Source organism: Rhodnius prolixus, unplaced genomic scaffold (assembly GCF_049639745.1).
Source record: "Rhodnius prolixus isolate KJV_2025 unplaced genomic scaffold, Rpr scaffold_2, whole genome shotgun sequence".
Classification (NCBI taxonomy): Eukaryota; Metazoa; Arthropoda; class Insecta; order Hemiptera; family Reduviidae; genus Rhodnius; species Rhodnius prolixus.
The window spans coordinates 49,287,378-49,314,323 of record NW_027411592.1 but is presented as its reverse complement, the minus strand read 5'-3'; the positions used below and the strand labels follow the sequence as shown (position 1 = coordinate 49,314,323).

At 30.3% G+C, this 26,946-nt stretch overlaps 3 protein-coding genes across 14 annotated transcripts in view; 2 read left to right on the top strand and 1 right to left on the bottom strand.

Annotated features, from left to right (window-relative positions):
* Nucleotides 1–7,842, top strand: part of LOC141449860 (frequenin-2) — a 242,879-nt gene extending 235,037 nt beyond the window's left edge. For all 7 annotated transcript variants that reach the window (XM_074119740.1, XM_074119739.1, XM_074119738.1 and 4 more), the window contains one exon: nucleotides 1,984–7,842. In XM_074119740.1, the coding sequence (XP_073975841.1) occupies nucleotides 1,984–2,217 (234 nt within the window). In that variant the 3' untranslated portion in view covers nucleotides 2,218–7,842. The remainder of the gene's footprint in view (nucleotides 1–1,983) is intronic.
* Nucleotides 7,843–11,434: 3,592 nt separating this feature from the next.
* LOC141449849 (uncharacterized) lies at nucleotides 11,435–25,007 on the top strand. Of its 6 annotated transcripts, none has more exons than XM_074119708.1 (9): nucleotides 11,435–11,648; nucleotides 12,030–12,090; nucleotides 12,524–12,693; nucleotides 13,019–13,186; nucleotides 13,501–13,736; nucleotides 18,395–18,533; nucleotides 18,610–18,777; nucleotides 20,511–20,627; nucleotides 21,896–25,007. In XM_074119708.1, exons 1-9 carry the CDS (start codon nucleotides 11,584–11,586, stop codon nucleotides 22,080–22,082), a joined length of 1,311 nt encoding a protein of 436 aa, XP_073975809.1. In that variant the 5' UTR covers nucleotides 11,435–11,583; the 3' UTR covers nucleotides 22,083–25,007. The 6 variants fall into 6 exon arrangements, with proteins under 6 accessions (XP_073975809.1, XP_073975810.1, XP_073975808.1 ...); XM_074119709.1 differs by having other exon boundaries at nucleotides 12,006–12,090; nucleotides 18,610–18,750; XM_074119707.1 differs by having other exon boundaries at nucleotides 12,006–12,090; nucleotides 20,514–20,627.
* On the bottom strand, nucleotides 14,627–17,144 carry LOC141449848 (gamma-tubulin complex component 2-like). Its single transcript, XM_074119705.1, has one exon. It carries the CDS (start codon nucleotides 17,056–17,058, stop codon nucleotides 14,914–14,916), a length of 2,145 nt encoding a protein of 714 aa, XP_073975806.1. The 5' UTR covers nucleotides 17,059–17,144; the 3' UTR covers nucleotides 14,627–14,913.
* Nucleotides 25,008–26,946: the final 1,939 nt, after the last annotated feature.

Sequence of the window (26,946 nt, the reverse complement as noted above, 5' to 3'; positions counted from 1 at the left end):
TCGCTTTCTGTTTTTCCATGCAGCCGTCCCCAAAATATTGAAAAGATGGCTCCCCAAATCAGAAAGTTACAATCAAAGGATCAAGAAGCCCGATAGAATTGGATAATCAGTCTGTGGTGCTCTCTTAACGACCCTACACGAAGATATTCGCTCAACTCCAAATAACCACTAAGGAAGCCCGGAGAGCCGGCCAAATTTAAATGATCACTCTCCCCAAAGTCTACCACTATTGTTGACATTAAATCTTAGACATTTTTTAGTTACTTGTCATATCCAGCTTTTCTACTTTCAGCTCAATTAAATTTTAGACTTTAGAAAGACGTTTCGTTTTGTAGAGGATTCTGACCGCAGAATTAATTCGTCAAGGCTGTGGGGCTATAAAGATAATTGTAGGCCTATTAACTGGCCACTGCAGGCTCAGAAAACACATGCATCGCATGGGCCTGGCAGATGATAGCCTTTTTAAGTGATGTCAGGAACAGGAGGAAACGGCACTGCGCGTGTTGTGTCAGTGTGAGAGGCTAAGGATGTTACTTCTCGGGGAGGAAAAACCAAGGCCTGTGAGCTTTACCCAGGAGCCACTCTCTAGAATTAAGAGTCTGATTAGGCGGACGGGTCTGGAGGGGGAGCTGTAAAGTCGGGGAGCCACAATAGATCCAAAGGGGTCGCAGTGGCGTAGGCCTTGAGGCCGCTTTAATTTAATCTAATCTAATTTGTAGAGAATTGATTCTTCGATCTATTTCGTCAAATGTTGTCCGGATACTCTACATCTACTCTACAATCGGCTGCCTCAAACAGCTGACTGTCTGAATTGAATTTATCTTATCACCTTTCTTTTCCAGAAATGATCTTAATATTTTAATGAAAAAAAGAATTTTAATGTTACGAAGCTAACTATCTTTCGGTTTCCTTGGTAGCTCCATTGCGCTTTTTCAAATGTTTACACATTTAAAAGAAAAATACCATCTAGAGAAAACTCAATAACAAAATTTGTGACGCAATCCCAATATGTACTACCTCTCATGAAGAGCAAGAATAAGTAAAATTTAGAAACTTAGAAGTTCACTTTATTTTCATTAAAAAAAAAAAAAAAAAAAAAAAAAAAAAAATTGCTTAAAATATTGAACTCAGTTTAGAAATTTACAACAATTTTACAATTCAATTTACATTTAATTTAGCTGGCTTTTTGTTTTTTTGTTGTATTATAGCGGAAATTTGGTTACTAAAATAACATTCTTTTAAAAAATCTGAGAATTATCTTACTTGTCTGAAATATATAAACAGCATTTTACTGGTCTGAAATATATAAACAGCCTTCCCAGCTCAGTTTGCATGTATATATACATGTGAAACAGTGACAAACTTATTAATTAAAAGTTATGAATAGCGTACTAAGTACATTAAGGGTGTAGTATATTTATCTCATATTGAAGGCTGCAGCAATGTTGTAAGTTTGTTCCTCATTTATTACGCTCTAAAATCTCTCTTATGCTCTAATTTTATTGATACTTTCACTTTGGATTCAATAATTATTTGCAGTATTAATTTTCTAAATTTAACTTTAAAATAAAAATGTTATTAAATTTCACATATACTGGGAACCCTCATATTAAATTTTATTTTTATTTATTTTTATAAAGTTTTTTTAATGTTAGAGTAAGGATGATCAGAAGTGGGGCTCATTTCTGTACATTTTGGATACCATTGGTGGTGCCCTTATTAGAAGCTTCTTGGAGAAAGAAGAACGTTGATATGAAATTGATGTAAACACGCTTCAAAGACTTAATCTTTGACAATCTGTCAAGGATAATCAGTCTTACCAAGAATCTAGTTACCTACCTAATTTTGGATAAAAAGAATCAAGGCAATCGCCTGAAATTTCATTCTGTTAATTGTTATATTTTATCACTGACCGATAATTTTATCGGATAAAACATTGTTCAATTGTCTTAGTTGTTAATGAGTTGATTCTCTTGTCCATAGGGTCAACAACCACAACCAGAAGACGAGAACACACCACAAAGAAGGGTGGACAAAATATTCGATCAAATGGATAAAAATCATGATGATAGATTGACATTGGAAGAATTTCGAGAAGGCAGCAAAGCAGATCCTAGGATAGTACAGGCATTGTCAATGGGTAGCGGAGGCGGTGCAGCTGGTATGGAACATTTCTCTCAGCATCACCAACAGGTCACCGCGCAGGCCACTCAGTAAAACAATAAAAACAAAATATATAAACAAAACAAAAAAATAAATTCAACAAAACAAAAAAATCTCCTTCACGATAATATTTACAAATTTGTTTAATTTGTAAATAAATTTTGATATATTGCAGCCGTTCGTCGTAGGTGATCCACGTCCTAAATCAGGGATCTTAAAAGTGGAACAACAATTCTATAGGTAGATTCAGAAGGGGGGAAAAATGGTTCAATGGTTATTATACAAATGGCTTGATAGTTTGTGTGATAGGAACGGATATGACAAGTGCCCATATTCAACAGGTAAACATCCATTTTCGCATACATATTATCACAAAGCAATACAATAAATTTAGTTTTTTATTTTTATCTAATTCTCTTTATTGAAATCTGACAATATAACCATATTATACTACTATAACACACTCTATAACACAAATTTAATTTTAAGTTAACTCCATCGACAATTGGATATAACCAAGGCAAAAGTAACCTAAGGATTGAAGCTGGAAGCTGCGTAAAATAATATTGGTTTTGCTGTAGTATAATCTTAGTACTGAACACACGCAGATTGGAGCCTCATCAAATAATAAAAAAAAATTTTTACACGAAATGACTCAGTCTATACTATCTGTAATAACCCATTGCGAACGTTTTCTTTTCAGTTTCCTTTTTAGTTATGGTGTTCATTAAAAGAATGCCGAAGTATTGAGCTACCCAAGTGACATAAAAGTAAATCTTATTTTCAAAAATAAGTTTTCCCGTTGTTTTCTTTAATTTTTTAATTAAATAGCAAAATCTGATTCTTTTTCATTCAAAAAATTTGACAATTTTCCACGATATTAATATTATATTATATTATTACAAAACTTTGTATCCTGTTTATTACATCATTATTTTTATTTATTAATTAGTTTATTATGTTCGGTAAAAATTGAAGTTTTTTGTTGTATTATTTAAAATAAAAATAATACAACTCAAAGAGAGTCTCTTAAAATGCGCAACAATCCATAATTTAAATGTGTCAAAATAATAATATTAAACTAGAAAAAGCAAAATTACAAGAGACTCTTATTAAAGGTAATTTGATGTCACAATACCTGGTAATTAATACTGCACAATTTTTATATAATTGTTGTTCATTATGAAAAATATAAATAAAATTAAAATAGATGAATGAATGGAGAAAAAAAGTAATAATAATGATAAAAGACACAAGGAAATTTTATTATCCAAATATAAATAAATATATATGAAAATATTTTAGCTTTTTGTAGAAAATGTTATGAAGTTTTAGATATAACAAACAATAAATATATATATATATTTAAAAAAAAAAAAGTACGCTGGAACTTATCACAAAATGTTGGATTCATTTAATGTTGAAGTTTTTTTAATAAATATATTTTTTAAAAAAAGTAAGCATTAAATTAGTACTTAGGCCCAACAAAAAATAAATAAATAAAGTTACAATTCATTTTGTATAGAGAATATAAAAATGTTTTATTTCTCAATTTAATATTTCGTTTACTAAAAAAGTGTAAGTAAATTTTGCAACAAATTATTTATGAGTGAATACTGGAGGCTTGCTTGTATGAAAAAAAAATATATTAATTTGAATTAAAATATTTATATGAAAGAATATATTTTAGGGGCTGGATTAAAAGGGGCTCTATAAAAATAAAAGCCAAATCGGCCTCATTGTTTTTTCTAGTTATTTATTTATTAATTCATTTTTAATATTTTATTTTTTATTTTTAGGCGATATATTTTATTGGGGATTGTTGATCATAAGTTCCTAAATAAATCTGAAAAACCAAAGGAGTTTAAAATATATCAAAGAGAGCCCGCCTTAGCCGCCCATGTGCCCAGTCCAAAAAGCCTTGTTACCTACGTCAAATTATCTGCATTCTAACGATTAAAAAAAAGAAAGAAAAAAAAAAGTTAATAAAATAAAAAATCAAAGCTAAATAAGTTGGCAAATTTGTATACATATATATTTTTTCATAACATTCTATTGTACATAATTTTGGCCTATCTGTGTAAACTTACTTAAATATTTGCATTGATTAAAATAATTTCTTAAAAAACAAAACTTCAAACTTGTGAATGACATAAACTACTGTAAATTTATAAAACATATTTTTTATTATTTGAATTTGAAAATTTGAAGTACAGAAATTTACTAAATTTAGTACTTTAGCAAGCCATCATAGTAGACTCTTTATTTTAGTAAAAAATGTTACTACACATTAAAACATTGTTCTAGTTGTATTTTTTTTAATTATAAAACAAATTTTTGTTGGCTTATAAAAATAATTTGTAATCAATTACACTTATTTTATTAACTAGATATAACCGTTATAAGACGTCTATGTTTCAGGGTGTTGATATTTCAGCTTTATTTTTATTTTATTTATTTATTTTTTTTCTTCTTCTTTTTAGATGAAGTTTTATGTACTATGATTAATAATCCAAAAAAGTGGTGATGTTAAATCTTCATGTCTTCATTGTAAATATTTTTAAGCTCAGTTTTGGCATTTTTTTTTTCGCATCATTGTTTTTGCAGATCATTTTCCCATTTATTATCAAAATGTAATTACAGCTTTAAATTGAAAACGATCGTGCTCAAACGATGTGAAGCTCAAACGCTTCGATCATGGAAAGTTTTTGGCATGATAAAGATCGCTCTTATTATAAAATTTGGCTAGGAAGAAATTTCTTATAACTATCCACAAGTGTTTGGGCTGATGGAATTTTTGAATCTTGAACGTTCACCTGTAAGATTTCAGGAAAATGATTAGCCAGAAAGTGATTCTCAATTACCAGGTCAGGCGCTGCTAAGATATCTTTCGATTTTAAGCCTACCACCCACATCCTAGAAAAGCCCTCACGGTGGACATTCACTAACGAAGATGGTTCATTTTTCTTCGCCATTAATAGACTTCCGCAATGATTCAATGTTACTTGTCCTATTTGGTCCAAAGACATTGATTCATGACCATAGTTCTTAGAAAGCCACTTTTCTAAAATCTAAGACCAGTCCAACAATGACACTGGCCGGAGGCTACTTCAAATGCAGTGTAATACATAATCGATTGTAGCATCCATGTTTCAATAGATTTTTAAGGAAAATTTTTGTTTTCTTCTGTATAAATCTGATACATAGATTGCAAGTAATTAAATTAAATTCAAATATGAAATGCTTTCATTAATTTCAAAATGAGGAACCCAGCTAGAATTTTTTACTATTGCTAAAGACTTTATTTAGAAGAAAATGGTGAACCAAAACTTATTCCCTGAACTTTAATCTTCACTCATCAAGTTCATTTACTAATTTCTTTCCTTGTTGCCCAGAAGTTCCTTAAGCCTCTTATGAATCATCTCTGTCCAGAAGCTTTAATCGCTATCTTCGTTAATTCTTTCCATTAACGTAAAAAAGCAACTGGTTTCTTCTTTGCCCTCAAGGTCTCAAGTTGTCAGTTATTCATTTTCTAAATTCAATCTCAGTTTTCCTATAGTAATTCTCTTAATAAATTTTGACAAGAAGTAGATTTTTGATCTTTTAGTCTTTTAAAGCCTTTTGAATATTTAAGGACCTTTATTCTCTCGTTTTTGTTTTTTTTCTTTATTTTTTAAAAGTTTTTTGAAAAAAGAAATAACAATTTTAAAGAGAAAACATAAGAAATCCCTTTATCTGTCTATAATTAGAGGTAACATGCATTTCAAAATGGACAAAATTATTTACACTTGCAAAATTTTAGTTGTATCATTTCATGTTTGTGATTTTTAATTTGGTTGCTAGCATGGTTGGCCTAAACTGATGCGATACTTACCTTAACATTTCTCGATGGCATTTATATCGACTTCAGTCCACTCTTATCAGTATTTTCTTGTTTTCTTTGAACTGTGTAGAAATATAGTTTAGTAGCCGTTGAAAAACAGGGATTATAGAAATTGATTCCTGGAATCCAGTGTAATTAAGGCCGCCTTGCATACATCTTAGTCGGCTATTCATATTTGAAAATATGCTTAGAATAGGTCCATAATGGAGACGGTAACTTCCAGGATGGTTTACGATTACCTGTCAGTAAACCCACAGTGGCGCAAGATGCCGCCAATTTTACAACGACGAGCTTGCTTACTGCTCCTCGATAGGCAGCATATGCCTTCATAAATTCAGATAAAAGTTGCCCTTAAAAGTGGGTTTGAAAAATGTCTCGGAGGAACAAAAAAAAATTGTAAAAGAGCAGTAGAAGGCAGTTCTATTCTTATTATTTTAATTAGATTTAGGATCAAGAGAGCGAGTTCTGCATAATTCTGGTGCTGGTCCTCTTAAGTCCTTCATAGATAAGGTTTACAGCTCTGTTTTTCTTCTTTTTATAATATATACAAAGTTTCTTTACGTTTCTGATTTTGATTTCCAATCAGTAGTTTTGTGATGTGTACCTACTTATAAATTCAATAGTTTTTCAATACCGTACACCCGGAACCGATTGCTTCGTATACAACGAAGTTGCTCGCTGAGAGCAACCTACGCCACCAACTACTAAAACAGACAAACTTCAGATTGAACGTTAAGAACTGTTGTCAATGTCATTTTTACTTACATGACCTTTTAAAAATCAAAGTAAAAAATATTTGAATTATTTAAAAAAACCAAAAAATTTCATTAACATTATAATAGTTTGGAAAAAAAAATAACAAAAACATCGCAGTGAAGACAAATGAAGTAACTAATGTGGCTCAAACTTAAACCTTCCCCTACAACTTAAGTAAAGAATTGTTACATTACACATTGTAAATTTCTTAATATACCCTAAAGCAATAGACAATCTAATACGGTGTAATCTATAAATACTTTTGAATTTCATATTTGTAATATTTTTTTTTTATTTAAATAAATATATATAAATTAATATATTTATATACTAAAAAGTATGTTAAATAAACAATTTTTATTGTATTGTGATTTTTAAGGCTTTCATAAAATAAAAATTAAAAAAGTATCTCTTGTAGATAAATATGTTTAACTTGTATTAAACGCTTGTATATTTGCATAATTAATTCTTACTGTGGTTTCACTAAGATTTATAGTTAAATATGGACCCAATCCTTCTCTAATATTAAAAAAACAAGTTATTCTTCCTATTCAATGTCACTATATTACATATAGTACTTTGTTTTGTTTTCTTTAATTAAATTTTCTATAAATTTTTACAATTTCTAGAAAAAGTAAAACAAAAAGCTTACCTAGCATCTTTCTGCACTATTTCCTTTAGAATTGGTTTTATAATTTTAATGGTTCATTTATCTTATACCCATAAATATGTCTATGCTTCTTGCATTTATACAAAATTAACTGCCAATTAATAGCGAAATGATTGTAATGTAATATACAAAAAAACAAAACAAAAAACTAAAAATAATATAAAACAAAAAATTCTAAAACAAATTTTTAAATAAAATGTAATAAAAAGAAAACATTGCTGTTGTTAAAAAAAAAAAAAAACAATTTAAAAACCAAAACAAAAAATGACTGTGCTATTTATACATAATATATATATATAATATAATATATACTCGTGTGTTGTTGAATTGTGAATTTCGTTGGCATCTTTTCAATAATTTGAACAAAATATTTTTTCTGGTGTCTTATTTTGCCCTAAAATGATCCTTCAGAATTTCTATGCATATTTAGAGTTCTGTAACTATAGTGTACTGACCAATAACCAAGAACAATTGCGTTTATTAATAATACGTACTTTACAAATTTGAACCGAGACTATAGTGCTGGACAAAGAAGGATGATCCCGGTATTGCAGTTGGATTGGCGCGTCGGTGCCACTTTTTCAGATTTTCTCTCCAGAATTCTCTAAAAGAGAATATAAGAGTTTAAGTAAAAAAAAAGTATCAACATTAACACCATTTCCTTTTCTCAATTTACTTGGAACTTATTTGAATTTATGCTAAGAAAGATAGTTTACTTTAATAGTGTACGTGTTCGCTATAACACCGCAGTTACTGTTAAAAGATGTTACTTTTTATTTATGACACAATCCAAACAATATATTAAAACTTCCACAAAACGTTAGAACTTTATATTACTCTCATAAGAACTCTCTGTTTTCGTTACTAACGAAACTACAAGAAGTCTGAAAAGGAAGTGACCTAAAGATCACTACGATCATCACTAAAATGTAATCAATGGATGCCTTCTCTACAAATGTTATTCAAATTACCTTCTCGAACAACATTTGTAGCTTTTTTGGCGCAACAACTTCTAGGTTACTAACGCCCCCTGTTCACCACTGGAAATGATTCCACAAGAGCTGGTGTAGGGCTTGAAAATTCCTGACAATCAGATCGATATCTTTGGAACAAAGCTGGTACAGAGCCTAAAAAGTAAGGATGTGTTACTCTCTTCTTCCCGTCTTGAACATCATACCCACCGATGATAGTAGTTAAGTAAATTCGTGCCACTACATTTGTCTACTAGCACCCAAAAAGTCCCGGGACAAGAAAGTGCTTGAGCTAACATTGTAGTGTAGAAGCATGAACTACATGCAAGAATATAATCCTTATTTACATGTACATATGCTGAACTCAAATTTGTCAATTTTGAAGTTACTCAAGTCACTAGTTATCGGTTACATTGATTACAGACTTTTTTTTTTTATCACTCACTCTCCATTCTTACTTATAAATACATTCGCTTCACACATTCATCCCTCTACTGTATACAGCTATTTACATAAACTACAGCTAATGGATGGAGCAGTACTCTGTGCTCCTGCCATCCTTATAGCTTAACCGGAATTAAAATCACGTAATCCTTCTGTAATCATTTTCTTGCATTCATTCTACAACTTTTAAATGCATTCATATTTCATTGCTAGCTCTGCTATAGACTTAAGCACGTATATGTTGGTGGAGAATATAATGTCTTCGTAGCGAAATGGTGCACCTGTATATATCGTCAAAAATTCGTTTCCTTTCTACCACATAACGTGGACATATCATTATTACATTGAAAGACTTATCGATCACTTATGCTCTTCTAAATGACTCTAGGGAAAGAGTCAAACGTATCTTCAAGTCCTTTTTGCGAGATTTTACAGTACTAGTTAAAGATTACACAGGTCTACAGTGATTTTGCTGTTTTGAGTTTTTGAGTCATTTTGAAGTAATATGCATGTCCTGATACCAAGTATGATACCCGTTTACTTATATCACATACCATTTTTTTTTTAAGTCATAGTTCTTAATTTTTCAGTCTTAGTAGCGTTATTGCATACTTCACACTATCTTTTATTTTTAATATTGTACCGAAGTTGACCTGAGGAGCCTGGAAAGCCTTTATAGATGTAACCAAGAAGTTTTTAGGAAACACCAAAGATCCTAACTACGCAAAATTAGTAGCCACAATGCTTGAGAAATTCAGAATTCTCGGGTGCAACATGAGTCTTAAGGTGCACTTTCTATTTTCGCATTTGGATGTATATCTTGAGAATCTGGGGGCGGTGAGCGAGGAACAAGGCGAACGCTTCCATCAGGACATCCGGGAGATGGAACGACGGTACCAAGGACGATGGAGTATATCCATGATAGCGGATTACTGGTGGACGCTTCAAAGAGAAGACTCTGCAGCAGGTCATAAGAGAATTTCCAAGAAAAGATCACTGGAAGACAAACGAAAACATTATTATTGATTAAATAACATTCTAGTGAATCAACATTGCGCATTTCCAAGTAATGCAACCAGCATTTTAATCAAAACTGTATCAACATTTGAAAAGAAATGTGTATTTTTTGCAATTAACATTGAATTTTTCATTCTCGATTTGTAAAAAAACCTGATGTGATAGGAGAAAAGGGGGGTTATTTTTGAAAATGGCTGTACTCAATTGTATATAATCACTTTTCAGAAGTAAAACAGCTCTCAAAAAGTTTCATTTTGTAGACCTGTGTTATGGAACTTTAGCTGGTCCTTAAATTTTTTGCTCCTAGAAACTTCTAACAGCTCAATTGTTTGTATATCATTATATCATTTATAATTTAATATTCACATGTGAATATCAATAAGTGAACTGTATTTAACTCTTGCTAAAACTAATCTATTCCAATACGATCAGCTTTCCCATTTAGGTATTAAAGACAAAATGATCAAGAAACTTCATGACACAAGCTTTTGATTCAATCAGGACCAAGAAGAGAATGAAAACTTCTTTGCCTTTAATTATTAGTCCTTATCTTTTATACTCACTGAATGTTATAAAAAATGGGCGGACTTATTTTAAAAACAGCATGCCTGTTCTATCTAGCGGCTAAAGCTGGAAATACAGTAATGTAGCTTTTGTAGTTATGCATGAAAATAGCTTTCTGTTATGATTTTTAGGCCTTATAAACATGATGACTACTAATAAAATTTAATATGTAATATTATATGTGATATTATCGCACCAGTTAGAACAATTATTTTAAAGATTAATACAAGTCATTTATTAATCACTTCATCCTATCAACATTGCCTACTAATTTTGCAAATAAGTTAATTCCTTCAAAAAGATGAAAATGGTCATTGTGAAAATTATTTTGTACCTAATTCTGCTCTTAGCGCTGTACAATATTTATCCTACTACATATTGTCTGAGCCTGACAGAATCTACCATAAAGGTATTTAAAGTGGCAGTTTAAACCCATGCAAACAGATCTTATTCAAAGAATATGCTGTGACAAACCCAGTCAAATTTCGTCATGTCTTTAATTAACTCTTAAAATATCCAGAATTTAATACTGTAATTCAAGCTGCAAAATTTTTTAATCATTAGCTCTAACGATCGTAGAGAAAGTTTTAATATAGCAAACAACATAAATTAATATAATTTCTACATATTTTTATACAGCAACAGTTTAAAGTAATCGATTTTTTCGTAAATTTCATAAACTGTCGACCAAAATTTTCAACCATTTTTCTGAAAAAATAGTAGTTTATGGGGCTTTATATTGCTACTTCCATTTGACACACTTATAACAATTATATTTTTGATGCCCAAATATTTTAGTAAAACCCTAGCTTTACAAACAATTTTTCATAAGAATGTTTTAATTCACAGAACTATACTGTTAAAAAAAAAAATAATAATAATAATGAATGGAAGGGTTCTATCAAATTGACATGTCCTGAATTCTATTGGATGATAGTAGAACTACTTGCAAGGGGTAGCTTTGGATATCATTGATTTTCTCAGAGAAGTCAACCACTGTTTGTAGACTGTTCTTATGCTTCCAACTACTTAACTTCATAAGTTAACTTGTGAATCTAATATGCTTCCATGTATCATTGTTTTCCATTTTTGCTATTAATATTATTTCTACAACGATGAATCAAGTGAAGAGATTACCACCAGGATGGGATACAAAATGCGAGCCAAGAAGCGGCAGAAGGTAACAATGATTGATAATAAACTCTACTACATTCATGACTCCAATTGACCTAGTTTTGTTGCTTTTCGTTTGACACATTTTAATAACTCTCATGAAACTGTCAGTCAAACTTCATGCAATTTCAGTTTTAAATAAGACATTTATTACTATTAATTTTTGCTATGTTTAACTGTAAATTTAAATTATTTAATTCATGCTTTATTAGTAATAGCCATTATATCTTGAACATAGAATAGTTGTACAATTTTATTATTACATCTTCTTTTTTGTTTGTTAAGAATGCAAGGGTTTTATTTTAATCATTAAATAATTAGATTAGGCATTAGTACAGTAATCTATCCATTATATATGTCTTAGCTATTTTGTGAATTATTTCACAAGACATGTCACTCTGGAGGATCCTAGGAACAAGGAACAACCTGATGGCAACAGTGCAGCTCAAGTAAGTTAACGCGGAATATAATTTTATTTTTAAGATATATAATTTTTGTTGAGATCATGACAATTATTTTCAAGATTGTTAAAATATAGTAGCTACAAAATTGGAAATATTAACTGATTTTTAAGTGTTATTTTTGTCTTTAAACAATTGTTATGTTGAATAGATCTACTAAATACAATTAAAAAACATTGGAAAATTCTTAAGTACATTGAAAGACCTAATATGCTAACTCAGAATGAAACAATGAGATCTAGAAAATCATTGTTCCACAACGCAGTTTAAAGAGGTTTCTGCTAGTAACTTCCTTCATTCGATGAACTTATTCAACCCCAGTGGAATAGATTCTCCACAAATCAAATAAAAACATTTTACTTTTATACATGGATAGTTCTGAAAATGTGAGATTGGATCTCTGATCTGCATTATTTTGCAGGAGAATGGGCGAGCAACCAGGCATGTACCTCTCATGGGAGCCTCAGCAGTGCAGTCTAACAATAGCAACAATAATCCCAACAATCAGACAATTATGGCAGAAACTGTAAACAAAATTAGATCCATGTTTCCAACTGTGCCAGAAACACATATAAAAGCACTTTTGTTAAAGTAAGTTCTTTAAGTTATGGTATTTATTCTGGTTTCATGTGGTTTTTGAGCTGTTGATTTTTAACTATAGGCCAGAGCATAAATTGAAGAATGATCGTTTCCATTAACAACAAAAAATAAAGCATTGATAACTATGTCCAGTATTTACATAATTATTCTCACTCTGTTATTTCATCATAATCGAATTGTTTACAATTCATGCAAAGCTCACGCAAAATGAAAAATATAGTTTATAAATTTTACTTCTAAATATCTAAAAAGATCTGAATGCATGAGTGAAAAGCCAATGTATAACGATTTGCATGCTAATTAGTTTCAAATTCAGGTATCATGGAAGAGAAGCAGTGGTTGTAAGTGCTCTTCAAGTAGAAAAACATCCAGTTGCTACTCCAGGACCATTCACCCCGCCGCCAGGACGTCCTACGCCAAGACCTTTAGCACCTTTAGCATGTAGACCACAACCTAAACCACATTCTCCCAAAATGAAATTAAGGTAATCAATTCTTATCATTTATGTACTAACAAATAAATTTTGAGTAGTTATTCAGTTTTGCACTTTTAAAGCTACGTTGGCACAAGTCAATTCTTTTTTTTTTATTTATTTACTTATTTAATTTTTTTTTAATCAAAGCAGGTACGTCTTATGCTAATTATTTCAGATCAATCGTTGTGTTTGCTGAAGAATTCAACAGAATAGCTTCAAGTTAAAACTCTAAACTTAAAATATAATTGCATTTACCTAACTGTTGCTTCATTAAACATGTTTTCTACATTATAGTATTCTAAAATAAGTTTGATTCCTTGCAGGTACTTAAAAAGTGTATTTCCCGTGGTAGAGGAGACCGTCTTGTTGGATACTCTTTGTAGTGCAGATAATAACGTCACTCATGCGACAGAAAGATTAATTAATTTAGGATTCAGCAAAAGAGACACACCTCCGCCAAGAATATCTCTAAAAAAAGCTGAAAGTGAACCAACTAAAGCTACTGTAAAGAAAGCGCCTTCGCCACCTAGAATCAAATCAGCTGAAGAAAAGGAAACAAGTAAACACTAAATTCTCAAGTAGTTAGACCAGTTTGGATAAGCTATATAAATGCACTGTCAGTGAGGCCTTCCACGAGACTAATGTTAATTTAAACTATACTCTCAACTGAGTGGATTGTCAATGAATAAACATAGTCTGCATTCCCTACTCCTGCTTTGCTTCTCATTACATCGTTACTATTTTTTATGTTAGCGATTATATATTTATATTATTTATTTATTAAATTTTTACAATTTTAGTTTTTCCCCAACATATTTTTTGCAACTTCTGGGACGATCTTACTTTTTGCCTGCTTTGAAATTTTGAACACGTCTAAAAGCTTTAACCTTAACCTTAGTCTCAACCTTTTTTCGAAATTTAGTTCCCAGCTTAGGAATTCAAGCTCTAATAAATAATATATTCAAAATTACTCGTCTGCATTCTTGTGAAATTATAGTATAGTCCCTCGACAAATTAAAAGTGTAAATAAGCCGTAAAAGTCTTCAAATAAGCTAAATAAAACTTTGTGCTGATGAATTATTCTCAACTAAAATATAATTTTCACGTGCTCTGATGGCATGTGTACTAATCTTTCCCAACCAACCGCGTACTGACTAGTTTATGAGCTGTGCATGTGGCTGATGTGTTAGTGAAATGGCGGGTATAAATGATATTTGCAAAAGTCATACTACCACACCTGGATCACTTACTGTATCATGCAACGACGAAATAAAAAAATAATGCAAATTCGACAAATCAAGAAATTTTGCACTGTTTTAATCGCTACAGGGATACATCGCTGAATGTTGTATGGTGGTCCTATCAGTTTGAATATAAAAATAAATAACATATTTTTTATTATAGAAAAGTAGGCTATTTTATTTAATGTAGCCATAAAAAAAAAAGAAATAAAAAATAAAAATTTAATTATTGAAACCAAATATTACAAGCCTCAATTTGAGATCACATAATACAGATATGAATTGTACAAAATATAGTTACATTCTAATTTATTAAAATTCAGTAATAATAATTGGTAATTATGGGGAAAAAAGTTCAGTCTATTTTTTCATTCTAGGAAAAGATATTTGAGCTGTAATAAAAATTCGGACCCCCTTTTTCTACTATTTTGCATTCGTTTTAAAATTTAAGAATTAAAATTTTTCAATCAACATTCCTGCCACTGTTTGCACAAGTTAAATTAAAAACTTATTATCTAATTGCGAATTAAAATAAAAATTGAAATTAGCACGATTGAGTATTTCCAAAATTTTCGTTGCTTCAACATCAGAAGGTGCAAAGTCTGCAATGGTTGTTAAGAAAAGTACATATTGTTTTTGAAATTGTTTCTCTATTTCTAAAACTGTTTTAGTAAAGTTGTCTTCTTCTGATATCAACATGTTGGTAATGTGATCTTCATACTGTATGACTACTGTAACAAATTCTTTGCATACTCCTAACAGTGTCATAAAAATAGGAAAGAGAGTACTGTTTGACAGAAGACAATCATTAATACATTTATCTAGAAATTGTTTGTGAACATTCAAAAGATCATCAACTGAATAAATCTTAGTATTTGATAAGTCAAACTGACTAGGTTTTAAATTTTCAGCTACTGGCTCTTGTAATTGTTTTATTTGTTGCTGAAATTCAATCCAATTAGGTTCAATCGCTTCTTCCATCATGTAATATTGCATATTCTGAATGAAATAGATCATTTTATGACGAAGAGAAAAAATGACAGAGTATTGCTTCTTTTTGTGCAGTGAATACTTTCGTAATTGTTGGTCAATAATCCACACTTTGAAGAGAAGTTGTTCAATGTGTTTGGTGTAAAATAGTAACCGAAACAGCATTTGATAGCAAGAAATGATTCTAGCATTAAAAATAAGGGAGAGTGGCCATTGGCAGTTCATGTTTAGTGTAAACGATTCATATCCAGTTAGTGTTAAATTGGGACTTTCTCTCTTCTGTTCTAAAGTAGAAGAAACGGAAAGTATTTTTGAAACCTGATGCCACAGATCTTGAGGTTGTAAAGCAACAGTAAGGTCATCTCTAATACAGCTTTCTGCTCCTTTAATGGCCATATCTACTAGCGTCTCCAAACGTGAAGGTACGACCTCTAAGATGACTTTAGATAATTCTTCATTGCAAAGATCAAGGACTTGAACAATAAAATCTCCTTGCTGAACAAGAAAATATTTTTTCATGAAAACGAAGCGATTCCAAAGCTGATATTCATCCATCATGTGGTTTAACAAATGGGAGCTTGAATGCGTGTACGCTTTTCTTATAACATCAAGGTATTTAGATTTCTTCCAAGAAAATTTAAGTTCTTCAATTGGAGCCAATTTTGCTTTTCCAGAAGATAGTTTATTTTCTCTGATAACATTCAGATAAACCCCTGATTTTAAAATTTCATTTGAAACGGGTTCTAGAAATGAAGGCATGTAAGATTTTCTTATTTGGTACCTTTTTTCCCAGTATTCCAGCGTCTGGCACTCTTTAAATGATGATTTCAGCTTTTCTGTTATCATAAACTCATCAAATGGATCGAAAATAATCCCATTGAAGATCCATTCTTTCACAGACTGCATATAAGGTTCTGCAGCTTTTTTCGTCAAGTATTTTATAATTTCACCTTCTGAAGCAGTATCAGAAAAGTAAAATCTTTGTTCAAGCAGGTATGTTAGAGTAGCTCCTCCTCGTAGCTGCTTTTTAGATATGTCCGATGCAATGTTACTTAGCACGCTTAGAGTTTGTAATACATCTTGTATCTGAAACCAAAGTTCATGAAGACTTAAAGTTTGTTCTAAATGTAATTTTTCTAATTGTACAATAAAGTTTTTGTACTCTAGCAAAGTCACATCTAGCGCACTAACTAATGCTTGATTCACTCGTCCTACACTTAAAAGGCGGTTATCATCAATGAATCTGCACAACTGCGAATAATATTCAGCTAATTTAAGACATTTTTCGGCTAAGTTTTGTAATTTTACATCGAGACCTTCAAGAACTTTAAATGTTCTAATGGCGTTTTTGTTTGAGAGAGGTTCAGCTTGAATGTAGTAAGAATTCCCACCAAGAAAACATGTAATTAAATCAGATAAAAGTTGATTTTCTTGGCTAGCAGTAGGAATATTAAAGGTAGAAATCGTATTTTCACTGACACTACTGTCAACAAAATCGCTAGACAAATAAGGTCGTTTAGTACTCCAGTTAGTAATTTCTGCTACATTTTTCAATTTAAAGACTGTTAAACGTTCTTTTTTACCTTTTGCCTTCTCGTACTCCTTTTCCAACAAAACCAAGTATTTTCGATTGCAGTCTTCCTCAACCATTATGTGGTAAATATTTAAATTGTATATAACAAACTAAAACTTAACAGTTATTCCAAGTAAATACACTAACCTTTTTATAACCTCAGTTTACATGTGACTCTCAGGTTTTCCCGCCACACGCTTGCTCAATTGAATATTTTTTTACTATTACAGTAAATTACTTATTTCAACTTGATAAACATCTAGAATTTAATTTCAAGCACTTCAAAATACTTGCAATTTTATTAGCCATCCGTTCTTTATCACCTTAATTTCATGATCCCATTTTCTTTTTTCACCCACCCTCTACATATTCAAAATTACTATTCTTTCAAAAATATGTATGCCCTCGTACTAAACTCATTCTTTTTAACAAATAGGTAAGCAAAAATAAACATATTACCAATTTAAGGCTAAAATCTGACAATCTGAAAATCATCGACAATTGCTCATTTGTTTTATGCTTGAAATGGGATGAATAGTCTAAAACATATCTATGGTTTTCATAACAATTTTATCAATGTAATCGAATATTAGATAGAATTACTCTTGTTAATTGATTTAAAATTACATATAAGATTAAGATTCAAGAGAGGGACAGGTCCTATGCCCCTCGGCACTTCAGCCAAAAGAGGCTTATTGTGTCTTCCCCTTTGGATCCAGTAGATGAAACCACTTCCTACCAAAGAGGTTGAGGACTTTCACTTCTAGTTCTTTTTGCGCTGCAAACACCTTTGGTCTCAAAGATCCAAACCACTCAATGGGCGATGAGGTTTCGCCCGTTGCCCCAAGGTGATCGTTACTGCACATATATTTTACTTCCCTTTACGCATTAAACCTGGACACGAGTCCCCATCTCAGCTTGGGTAGGGATCCGGGGGGCCAGGAAAGGGATAGACAGAATCAAAGAAGGGATAGAAGCAAGGATTTGCATCACTATCACTATTAGCAAGGGTATGCCATCACTATGCCCTATGTGTACTGAGTAAATGTATTGGAGTGTTACAGTGTATGTTGTTCATGTTCATGTTGTTAGGCTAAGATACCCTCAGGGACGCCAAGTACCCTGAAGTTGCTAGTCCACTTTCCCCGACGGAGAAATTACATATATATCATTGACTACATTGAATACTAGTGGAATGGGATTGGCTGTGTATAAAAGAGTATAGTCTAGAACTGCTCTATTTTTGATTTTAATATTAAGGATTAGTGCATATTTATAATTTACAATCGCTTATGATCTCTAGCAAGTTGAGTTTTGATATTTTTTCTTTTCTTTTATTCGAATCTTTATCAAACATGATACAGGAATAATAATTCTGCGATATTTCATTTGCTTTTAATTTACTGTTAACAGTTAAGAAACGTATTTGTCAAAAACATCCAGAAGTCGCAGAAAAAGTTGTTTCCATAGCTCTTGAAAGTGCAGCATTTAATGAAGAAACAGCTGAAACTATTCTTGCTTTAATGATTGAAGAGAAACCAAGTAAACCGAAGTAAGGAAAATTATAACTAGTTTTAAGAACTTCAAAGTAACAAATCCGTTTCATGATCTACTTACTTTAATGTTAGGGATGCCTGCGAGGAAGTAGTTGAATCTCCTAAGATTATTAGAGAGGAAGCAGAAGTTAAAACTGAAGCTGTACCAATAAGCCCAATTTTGATTGACTATAAAAGTTTAAAAAAAAGGCAGAAAGGGAAATTGGAAGAGAGGCAAGTATTAAAGAAAGAAATGCACATGTGAGTAATCATGCTTCTTATTTTATTTTGCAATTTCTGTTTTATGTTGAGTTACTTTGTAATCAACTTGAGTTATCCATATTTGCTACACATTGTGAGTTAATTAATGTAATGTGAATTAATGTTAAGAATGTAACAAGTACAAATGTTAACAAAAAAGATGAATGTTTAAAAACATAGTGCACAAGTTAAGGTAACAGTTAAAATCCCAAGTTACATCAAATATATCCAAAAAGTGATGGATTATTTATTTTTTGTTTTGTTTTAAGAATAAATAATTTATAAATTAATATTTCAAAATTGATTAGCAAGCCATTTTAATATTATATATATATTTTTTAGATCATTAGTAGTTTCTTTTATTCTTTGATAAAAGAATTCTTTAATTTTTACTTTTTGATTAGTTTCAAGGAAAGAAGATAGACATTTATGTTTCCTTTTTTTTTGTATTGTGAAATTAACAAACTCAATGTGATAGAAATACCAAAACTCTTATTAAATAACTCCCTGAAGTTCATTAATAGTAAACCTTCATCAAAACACAATGTCAAGAGGAAACTGACTTCGCTGTAAAATATTACAACTATTAGCAATAGTGCAATCTTTTGCACCATTCGCAGTATTGATTTATACTTTTCAGATCATTTCACAATAGGCTTAGCTTTTAATATTGCACATTATTTATTCAAAAGCACTAAGTCCACTACAAACTTTTCACTTTTATTGTCGCATGTATTTCTATTTGCACCAATCATTGTTCCTTAAAGATCAGTTACAGTGTTAAAAAAAAAAAAATCTTAATAAAAGTATAAATAACTTCTTTTCAAGTTTTTTTTTTCTTTACAAAACTGACCAACATTTTTTAAATATTGTACAAATATACATATATTACGTCATAAATCCTTTCTAACAAACATTAATACTGAAATATCTACTTAAAGTAATAATTTTTTTTTATATGTATATTTCTATATGCTTGAAAATTAATCGTAACACTTCTCAAACTTGTTAAAAATTGCTAATTAAATGAATATAATTAATTCAATCGAATCTTTTAATTTGTAGATTTTTAATATAAATTTATATTCAGTCATTGTAATGGTTGCTCTTGAATAGGAATTTGGAGGAATAGTTGGAAGACGGTGGGCAAAATATTTAGAATTTAATGGTATTCTAAGCCTGCTTGGGTCCTAAGAGCATTTTCTTCTTTACAAGGCAGTTAATCGAGATTTTACGCAAAAGTCTTTGTATTTTTTTTCTACTAATTGCAAAATTTGGAGAAAATTATTTAAATCAAGAAAATAACTTTTTTAAGATCTCTCTTCAGTTTGTAAAATTAGCAATTGAATGTGTCTTAATTTTTTTTTTCAATCAATTTTTTTTTTCAACATTTTCACTATTGATTATTTACATCCATTTTTCATTCTGTTTAAACACTGAAAGTGATCCAGCATTTAAAGATGCCATTCCATCACCTTGATTGATAATTTTTTTACACCATTGATTACCAATCTGATCACAAATATAATATTGTTACGCCCATCATGAATTCTGATAGAAGCACCAATAAAAGTATTACACCCTTGTAATCTGCAAGTTCTCCCTTAGAATTATTGCTGTGTATAGTAAATAATGCTATAAATTACGATTTTTTTGTGTAACCTCGTTGTATTTGTACAAGAAGCTTCCTTTAGAATAGTATTCTTGTTATGTAATTGTACATATGTATTCAGCAGGATTGTGAAAGAAGATGATCAAAATAAGAATTCTGCATTTGAATCACCTTTACTAACGAAACCTCAAGGCCCAAACTGTGAGTTAATAAGCGGCCCTGATGAAAGTTTACTTCTGTAAGTAGTTTCAAAATATTTTGAGATATCAAAACCTTGTATTTATTGTAATCGTATATTATATAGTATCCTTCAGCTTCTTTAATAATTCTTGATTCCTGATGTTCTGTGATGTGCTTCCATATAGATACTGCAATAGTTAATAAAAACAAAGGCTTTGTACTGGTTGTAGCATATTGCTTAACGTGAATGATTATCCTACGAAGTTTTCTAAGGAGTTGGAATTTCAAAATAATAAGATGTTTTATAAAAGTTATTAATTCTAACTAAAAAAGTAACAGGGAAAAAAAATGTATTCCAGATTTTTATTAACTGAAAATTTTTTGTTAATGTGACAATCATAATTTATATCACCTAATTGACTATTTTTTGTGTAACTTGAATTAAATGCTTTAAATAAACATCTGTTCATCAAGTTTTAGTCCAGTTCTGTTATAGATCTGATTTTGAAACATTCGCAATGAGACACAGTTAGGTGGACTTATTAGGTACAACAAAAGAATTAATATAACTTTTCTAGTTTAATCATAACCCGGTAATATTACGCCTTAGAAAATTAAAGAACAATGTCACAAATGCATGATGTAAATATAGGCTTATTTATGTACTTTAATATTGTCCATATTTATTCGAAAACTGAGTTAATTTTAATTCTACTAAGTTACTTTTAATTTTACAGAGTTAATAACATTTAATTTTTCTCATATACAAGAATTAAATAATGTGATTTTTTCTTAATTACAAGAATTATTGATTACAAGGATTTTTTTTCATCAAGTTATCAGTAATGAAATGATTAAAAATAATAGTTTCTCCATTTCTTGATTTAACAATTTATTGAAATATATTTTATCCACTGTTTATTCTCAGATTTGCAACGGGCATATTATATGAATCAATTCTGTCAAATGATTTATTTTTACTGCCATTGTAGAGTAATTCAATAAATTCAAACTCATTTGGTATAAGTCTCTATGCAGTATTCGTAGTTGAAATTAACATAAAACAGAAGAGATGTACTAATAGTTGAGAGATACTGCTAGTAATTTTATTGTATAGGAAGAGTTAAAACACATTATAATAAATGAAAAAATAGAAAAGTAGGTCCGCAGATAGACTTTATTTTCAGCTGATGATTTTAATGTTTGGATCTCAGTAAAGACCTCCAAAATTTTGCCGAACCTCTGAATTACCAACATAGATACTAGCCAGCTAAAATATTGTTAAAAAAACGTAGATTACAATTTTCGCTTTTTTATTTTTTTCAGAGAAGACTACGTTCCTTGGATTGGAGCTCAGCGAGGCCTAGCCAAAGGACAAAACAAAATGCTAAGTTTGGGAACCCGTGGTGCTTTAGGTCCTGATTTAAGTATTCGTAAAGGCCCACAGTGTTCACTTGCCAAAGGAAGTATATATTCTAATTTTTTAGGTAACAATGAAAGTAGAGGTAATTAACCGTTATTATTTTCTATTTTGATTTGTTTATAAGTGAGGAAACATTAGTCAGATCAGAAAAGGTAATAAATAAATGAGATATTTTGTTAGTAAAGCTGAATATTTTGTAAAACTGGTCACAAGTAAAAAATGGTAAGAGTATATTTTTTAAAAACTATGGGGAAAAAATGAATTAAAACAATGGGTGATAATTCTAATCAGTGTAAATGTTTCTTATTTGAGAAAATATAGGAAGAATGCTACAAAATGTACAAAGAATTAATTCATTTTAGTAAATTTAAAAAAGGCGCTGTTAGAAGTATTAAGTTTAAGATTAGGTGAATGATTTAAAATGGTAAAAAATTGGTGGCCCCTATGCTATATTTAAGAACAAAATTGTATTTTTTATTGTGTTTGTTTTATACTTTATATATATTTTTTTTTTTTGGCCTTAAATTTCAAAACTTTTGTTATAATTGAAACACAGGGCGGATCCTCTACCCCCAAATCATTGCAGCCAAGAGGCTTAAGGTATGTTCCCTAGAAAAGTCTAGTAGATTTCTTCTCTCCCCATTACAAGATCAACTTTGCTTTCAACATGTCGAGGCCTTAATATCGCATGATAGCGATTAGGTGGGTGCGATCCATCAGCGTTTTAATTATTTTTTTTCTCCCTTCACAGGTCAGAATCCATCTAAGCGCAATGGAGATGTTTTCTGACCCATCATACGTTATAAGAAGGCACAAAATTAGATCAATGTGGCCAAGTATGGGTAATGATCCGCCACATATTACCAGTTTGAACACAAGATGTGCTGCTTGCTTTCACCAGCAGATTCTAGTAGAATGAACTTGTAGCATGCTTGCTCTAATTAACTATCTTTCCAGCCCAAAAGCTTCAAAGGCTGCTGGAGGAAGAGGATCAGCTGTCGGGATAGCCACCAGGCTCTAGCCACAGTGGCATATTCTTGCCCATACCGATCGTTCAACTACCACTCAGCAGCAATCAGCCCAAAATTAGACAACAAGCATCCGCGATTAGAAGTATACTTAATCTAAAACTAATTCTTGCTACCTCTTCGTTATATCGTCAGGCTCTCGAAAAAAGAATGAAACATGAGTATGGAGGGAGTAGCCATTTCCTTCCTATAGTACAACATACCTTTAGTACAAATAATTTTAAACAAACAAAATAGAGAATACGAATTTGATTTATTTATTTCTATCAGTTACTTCAAATTATGTAAGCGACGTGTGAAAAATTAAAATTTTAATCTAACAAATTTAAAACACTGAATAAATTTGTTTGGAAAGTTAATATCTATCCACTTACTTCCAATATAACTTGATTATCTTTGTTATAACTAACTTTTTCAACGGCACAACTTAATAGTAATTTTCCTAGATTCCTTTTGACACATTCTTGTCACTTTTTTCTGTCTTAAGATTTTTAAAAATTTTACAAGCTATAATTTCAAGTTTACATAAAAGTGAAGATCATCTTTTACTAATAAAGTACTAATTTTGGGAACGAATATGTTTCTTATTTAGATTTCTTTGGCCGTTAAGCGAATTTAAAGTACCTTAAATTTTTTAAATAGAGAAATAGCATAGTGGTAGTGAACTAGATTTGTAACCTGGAGAATTAAAATACAAGTCATTTGCTGTTGGCCGATAATTAGTTGTGTAGCCTGTAACGAGAGTTTTTCCGGAGCATTAAGAAGCGTTTGGGCGCTAATGTCCGCGTTATTAATACCTTTTAATTTAAAGGTAATATTAAACAAAAAAAAGTTTTAAATGTACTATGACTGTGCTATCCCCCTGATTATTATGTGTTGTTGAAATGGAATTAGCAAAATAAAAGAATTAATTCATGGAAAAAATTGTAATTTAATTATGTTGCACAACAAAAAAAAATTAATGTTGTTAATAATTAGTTATTAGATAACCATTTAGATTCATAAGGCAAATATCAGTTGTTTTAGTAAAACATTTAGCAGTAGATTTTTTGCAACTTACAAGCATTTTTTAAATTTGTTTCACATGTAATTCCATTCTTAATTAAGAAGTCATTTTATCGGTTTGAAATGACTTGCAGATATTAATATATAATTTTGAACAAATCTGTCCTCTTCGTTACTCGAATATCAATGTTAAAACAGTTTTATGAATTAATAAATAGGGGTTTGGGGGTTCTAGTAACCGCAGCAGTCAATGCTCAAGAAAAAATAAAATAGATAAAAAATTGATACGGAAGATTTAGGAATGCTTTCTTTCCTTTGCTTTAGATACTATGCCCTTGGTATTAAATTTTATTTTATTTTTTGCGCAGCGACTGCTGTGGATGTTTAATTGTTATGTGTAAAATTGTTTATGAAATGTCTTCCTGTCACAGTAATTAGTGCTCTTCCTAAATGTAACATTTGTGTCAAAAACCAAAAAAGCAAAATCAATGCTTGTAAAATATTTAAAAGCTAATTAAATTGCCATCAACACTTTCACTCGTTTTGCTAAAGAAAAATATATAATTTTACATTTAGCAAACATTTATAAAAGAAAATTATAATGAAACTTACGAATAATTTGCCAACATAGATTGTATTTATTTTAAAGGGTTCTGTGTTAGAGGTAGTTGATAAAAATTTAAATCTAATTTAGGAATTTTAACGTCCAAACAAACGTCCAGTGTTTGCAACAAATTATGTAGATCCAAAATAGTGTGATAAAATTTGTTTTTTTTTGTTTATATATTTATTATTTTTATTTTACATTTAATTCCTTATAAATGTGCCAAAACTTTGTGTTAATGAACATATCAAATTATTTATTTTGTATTTTAAAATGAAAGTACTTGACTATAAAAAAACTATTCAGAGTTACCCAATTGATGTGTATAAATTAATGTAGAATTTTTATTTTGTTTGAAATAAATTGGTTTCAAAACTATTTAGTTAATGATTATTCTTGAACACAAGAAATCCTATTTTACATGTATGTTTAAACCTATTTCACTTAATTTGATTTCCACTTCATGAATTCTTATTGAACAACTGTGTGAAGTGAGAAAAGCTTTTTTATTTATTTACTATTTATTAAAATTCTTAGAATGATGTCTCTCAAAAAAAATCATTCCGCGTCTTTTTGAACGTAAAAAAAAAGGAGAATGTAGAAGTTTAAGTTAACTAAGCATTAACATTATACCTAAGTCCCCTCAACTATCCTATTACATTAAAAAGTAACAAATTTAGTGAATTTGAAAATATAATACAATTAATTACTGGTATTACGGCGAAATTTATTTTCTAGCGAAGTTCTTAAAAGTGAAAAACTTTGGTCCTAACCTTATGAAATATTTCTGAAACTGGTGATAATTTTCAACTTAGGATTTATCTGAAATTTGTTGGGATAGACTGAAATCTTTGACAAAATTTAGTTACCTTCCTTTTCTAAATCTTTTAGAAAAGCTCACTGCTTACAAAATTGAGCAGAATTAAATCAGTAAAATAATAATAACAAAAGTTGTGATTGAATAAAATTGAAGTTTTAATTTAAGAACTGCCAACATGTGAGGTCATTGGCACCTAGAGCCTTTTTTTCAATGCGCTAAAGGGCTCAAGAAATTTTCTCTCATTTTAGATAACCTTTGTTCTTTTTCCTGTAAGAAGCACTTTCTTAGAAAAGAAAAGTCTAAGGATAGAGAATAGTGTTATCTATGAATTTACTGAACAGTAAAACTGTTTGCAGTACTTTTTGATGTGCTGCAGATTTTACTTACGTCTCAAAATTTATTTGACTTGAACTCGATCTTCTTTTTTTTTACAGTAGCTTCAACTCTTTTTTTTTTAGAGTAGCATAAAGTTTTTATAAAGTCAGCCACATCAGAAACTAAATTTATTAATAGAGCTTAATTTTTCTGACTAAATTAGTTACCTCTTAGTAGTGGTGTTAGGCTTGTATTTTTGTCTCTGCTTACACCCATAATGATGAAAAGTTAGGTTATTTTTAGCAAGGTTCTTACCACCAGATTCTTATAAGCCTTAAAGGTTCATACTCATGTATTCAATGACGAGTCTGATAGCTGAGGCACCTTAGCACGGCCTACAGGGCTTTTACATGGTTCTCCAATTGACTATGGTTCCATCTAGAGGCGTATAAAAAGTTTGATAGTATCCAGTAACAGGCATGTGTTTTGAATACTCTTAATTTACTGCTTGTTTAGAGGAGCTCCAGAATAAAGGTAAGATGATGTCTAAAATCTAGAAATAAAATCTTTCAGGGAACACTATTTTTATTTTTTGTTTTATTTCTTAAGAGTTTTTGTACGCGCCAGTGGCCTTGCGATTTTCTCTCATCTGTGGAGAGTGGTTAATCTGGAGATGACTTACCGCTGGGTAACTTATCCCCTGCAGTTAGTGGGCGAAAAGTACAGTGGTGTTAGTTTTGTCATTGTTACTAATAGTGTAACTTAGCGCTGGTGTAACTTAACAAATAAATTTTTAAAAGAGTTTTTGTTCGCTGATTTATTACTACAATATTACTATTTCGCATTTCGCAAATTATTGTTTAAAAAAAGAAGATACTTCATCTCCAGAAAGACAAAAGTTTTTTCTTGATGAAAGCATTTTTTTATTCTCACTCCCAGCCTTATATCATCAGGGCGGTTTTGAAAATTTATAAAATATTTTGTTCACAAAAAAATCAAAAAGAATAATAAAAATTCCATTCAACAATTATTATGTGTCAATTTATTTAAATTTCTACATGGCCTAAAAAATAGTGAGAGCCCTCGTTTTCTTTCGATTTTTTTAGCATCCTGGGGTGGTTTTGTTATGTCTATTCATTTTTACATTTTAATTATTTAAGAGCGGATTAAAATATCTTATAC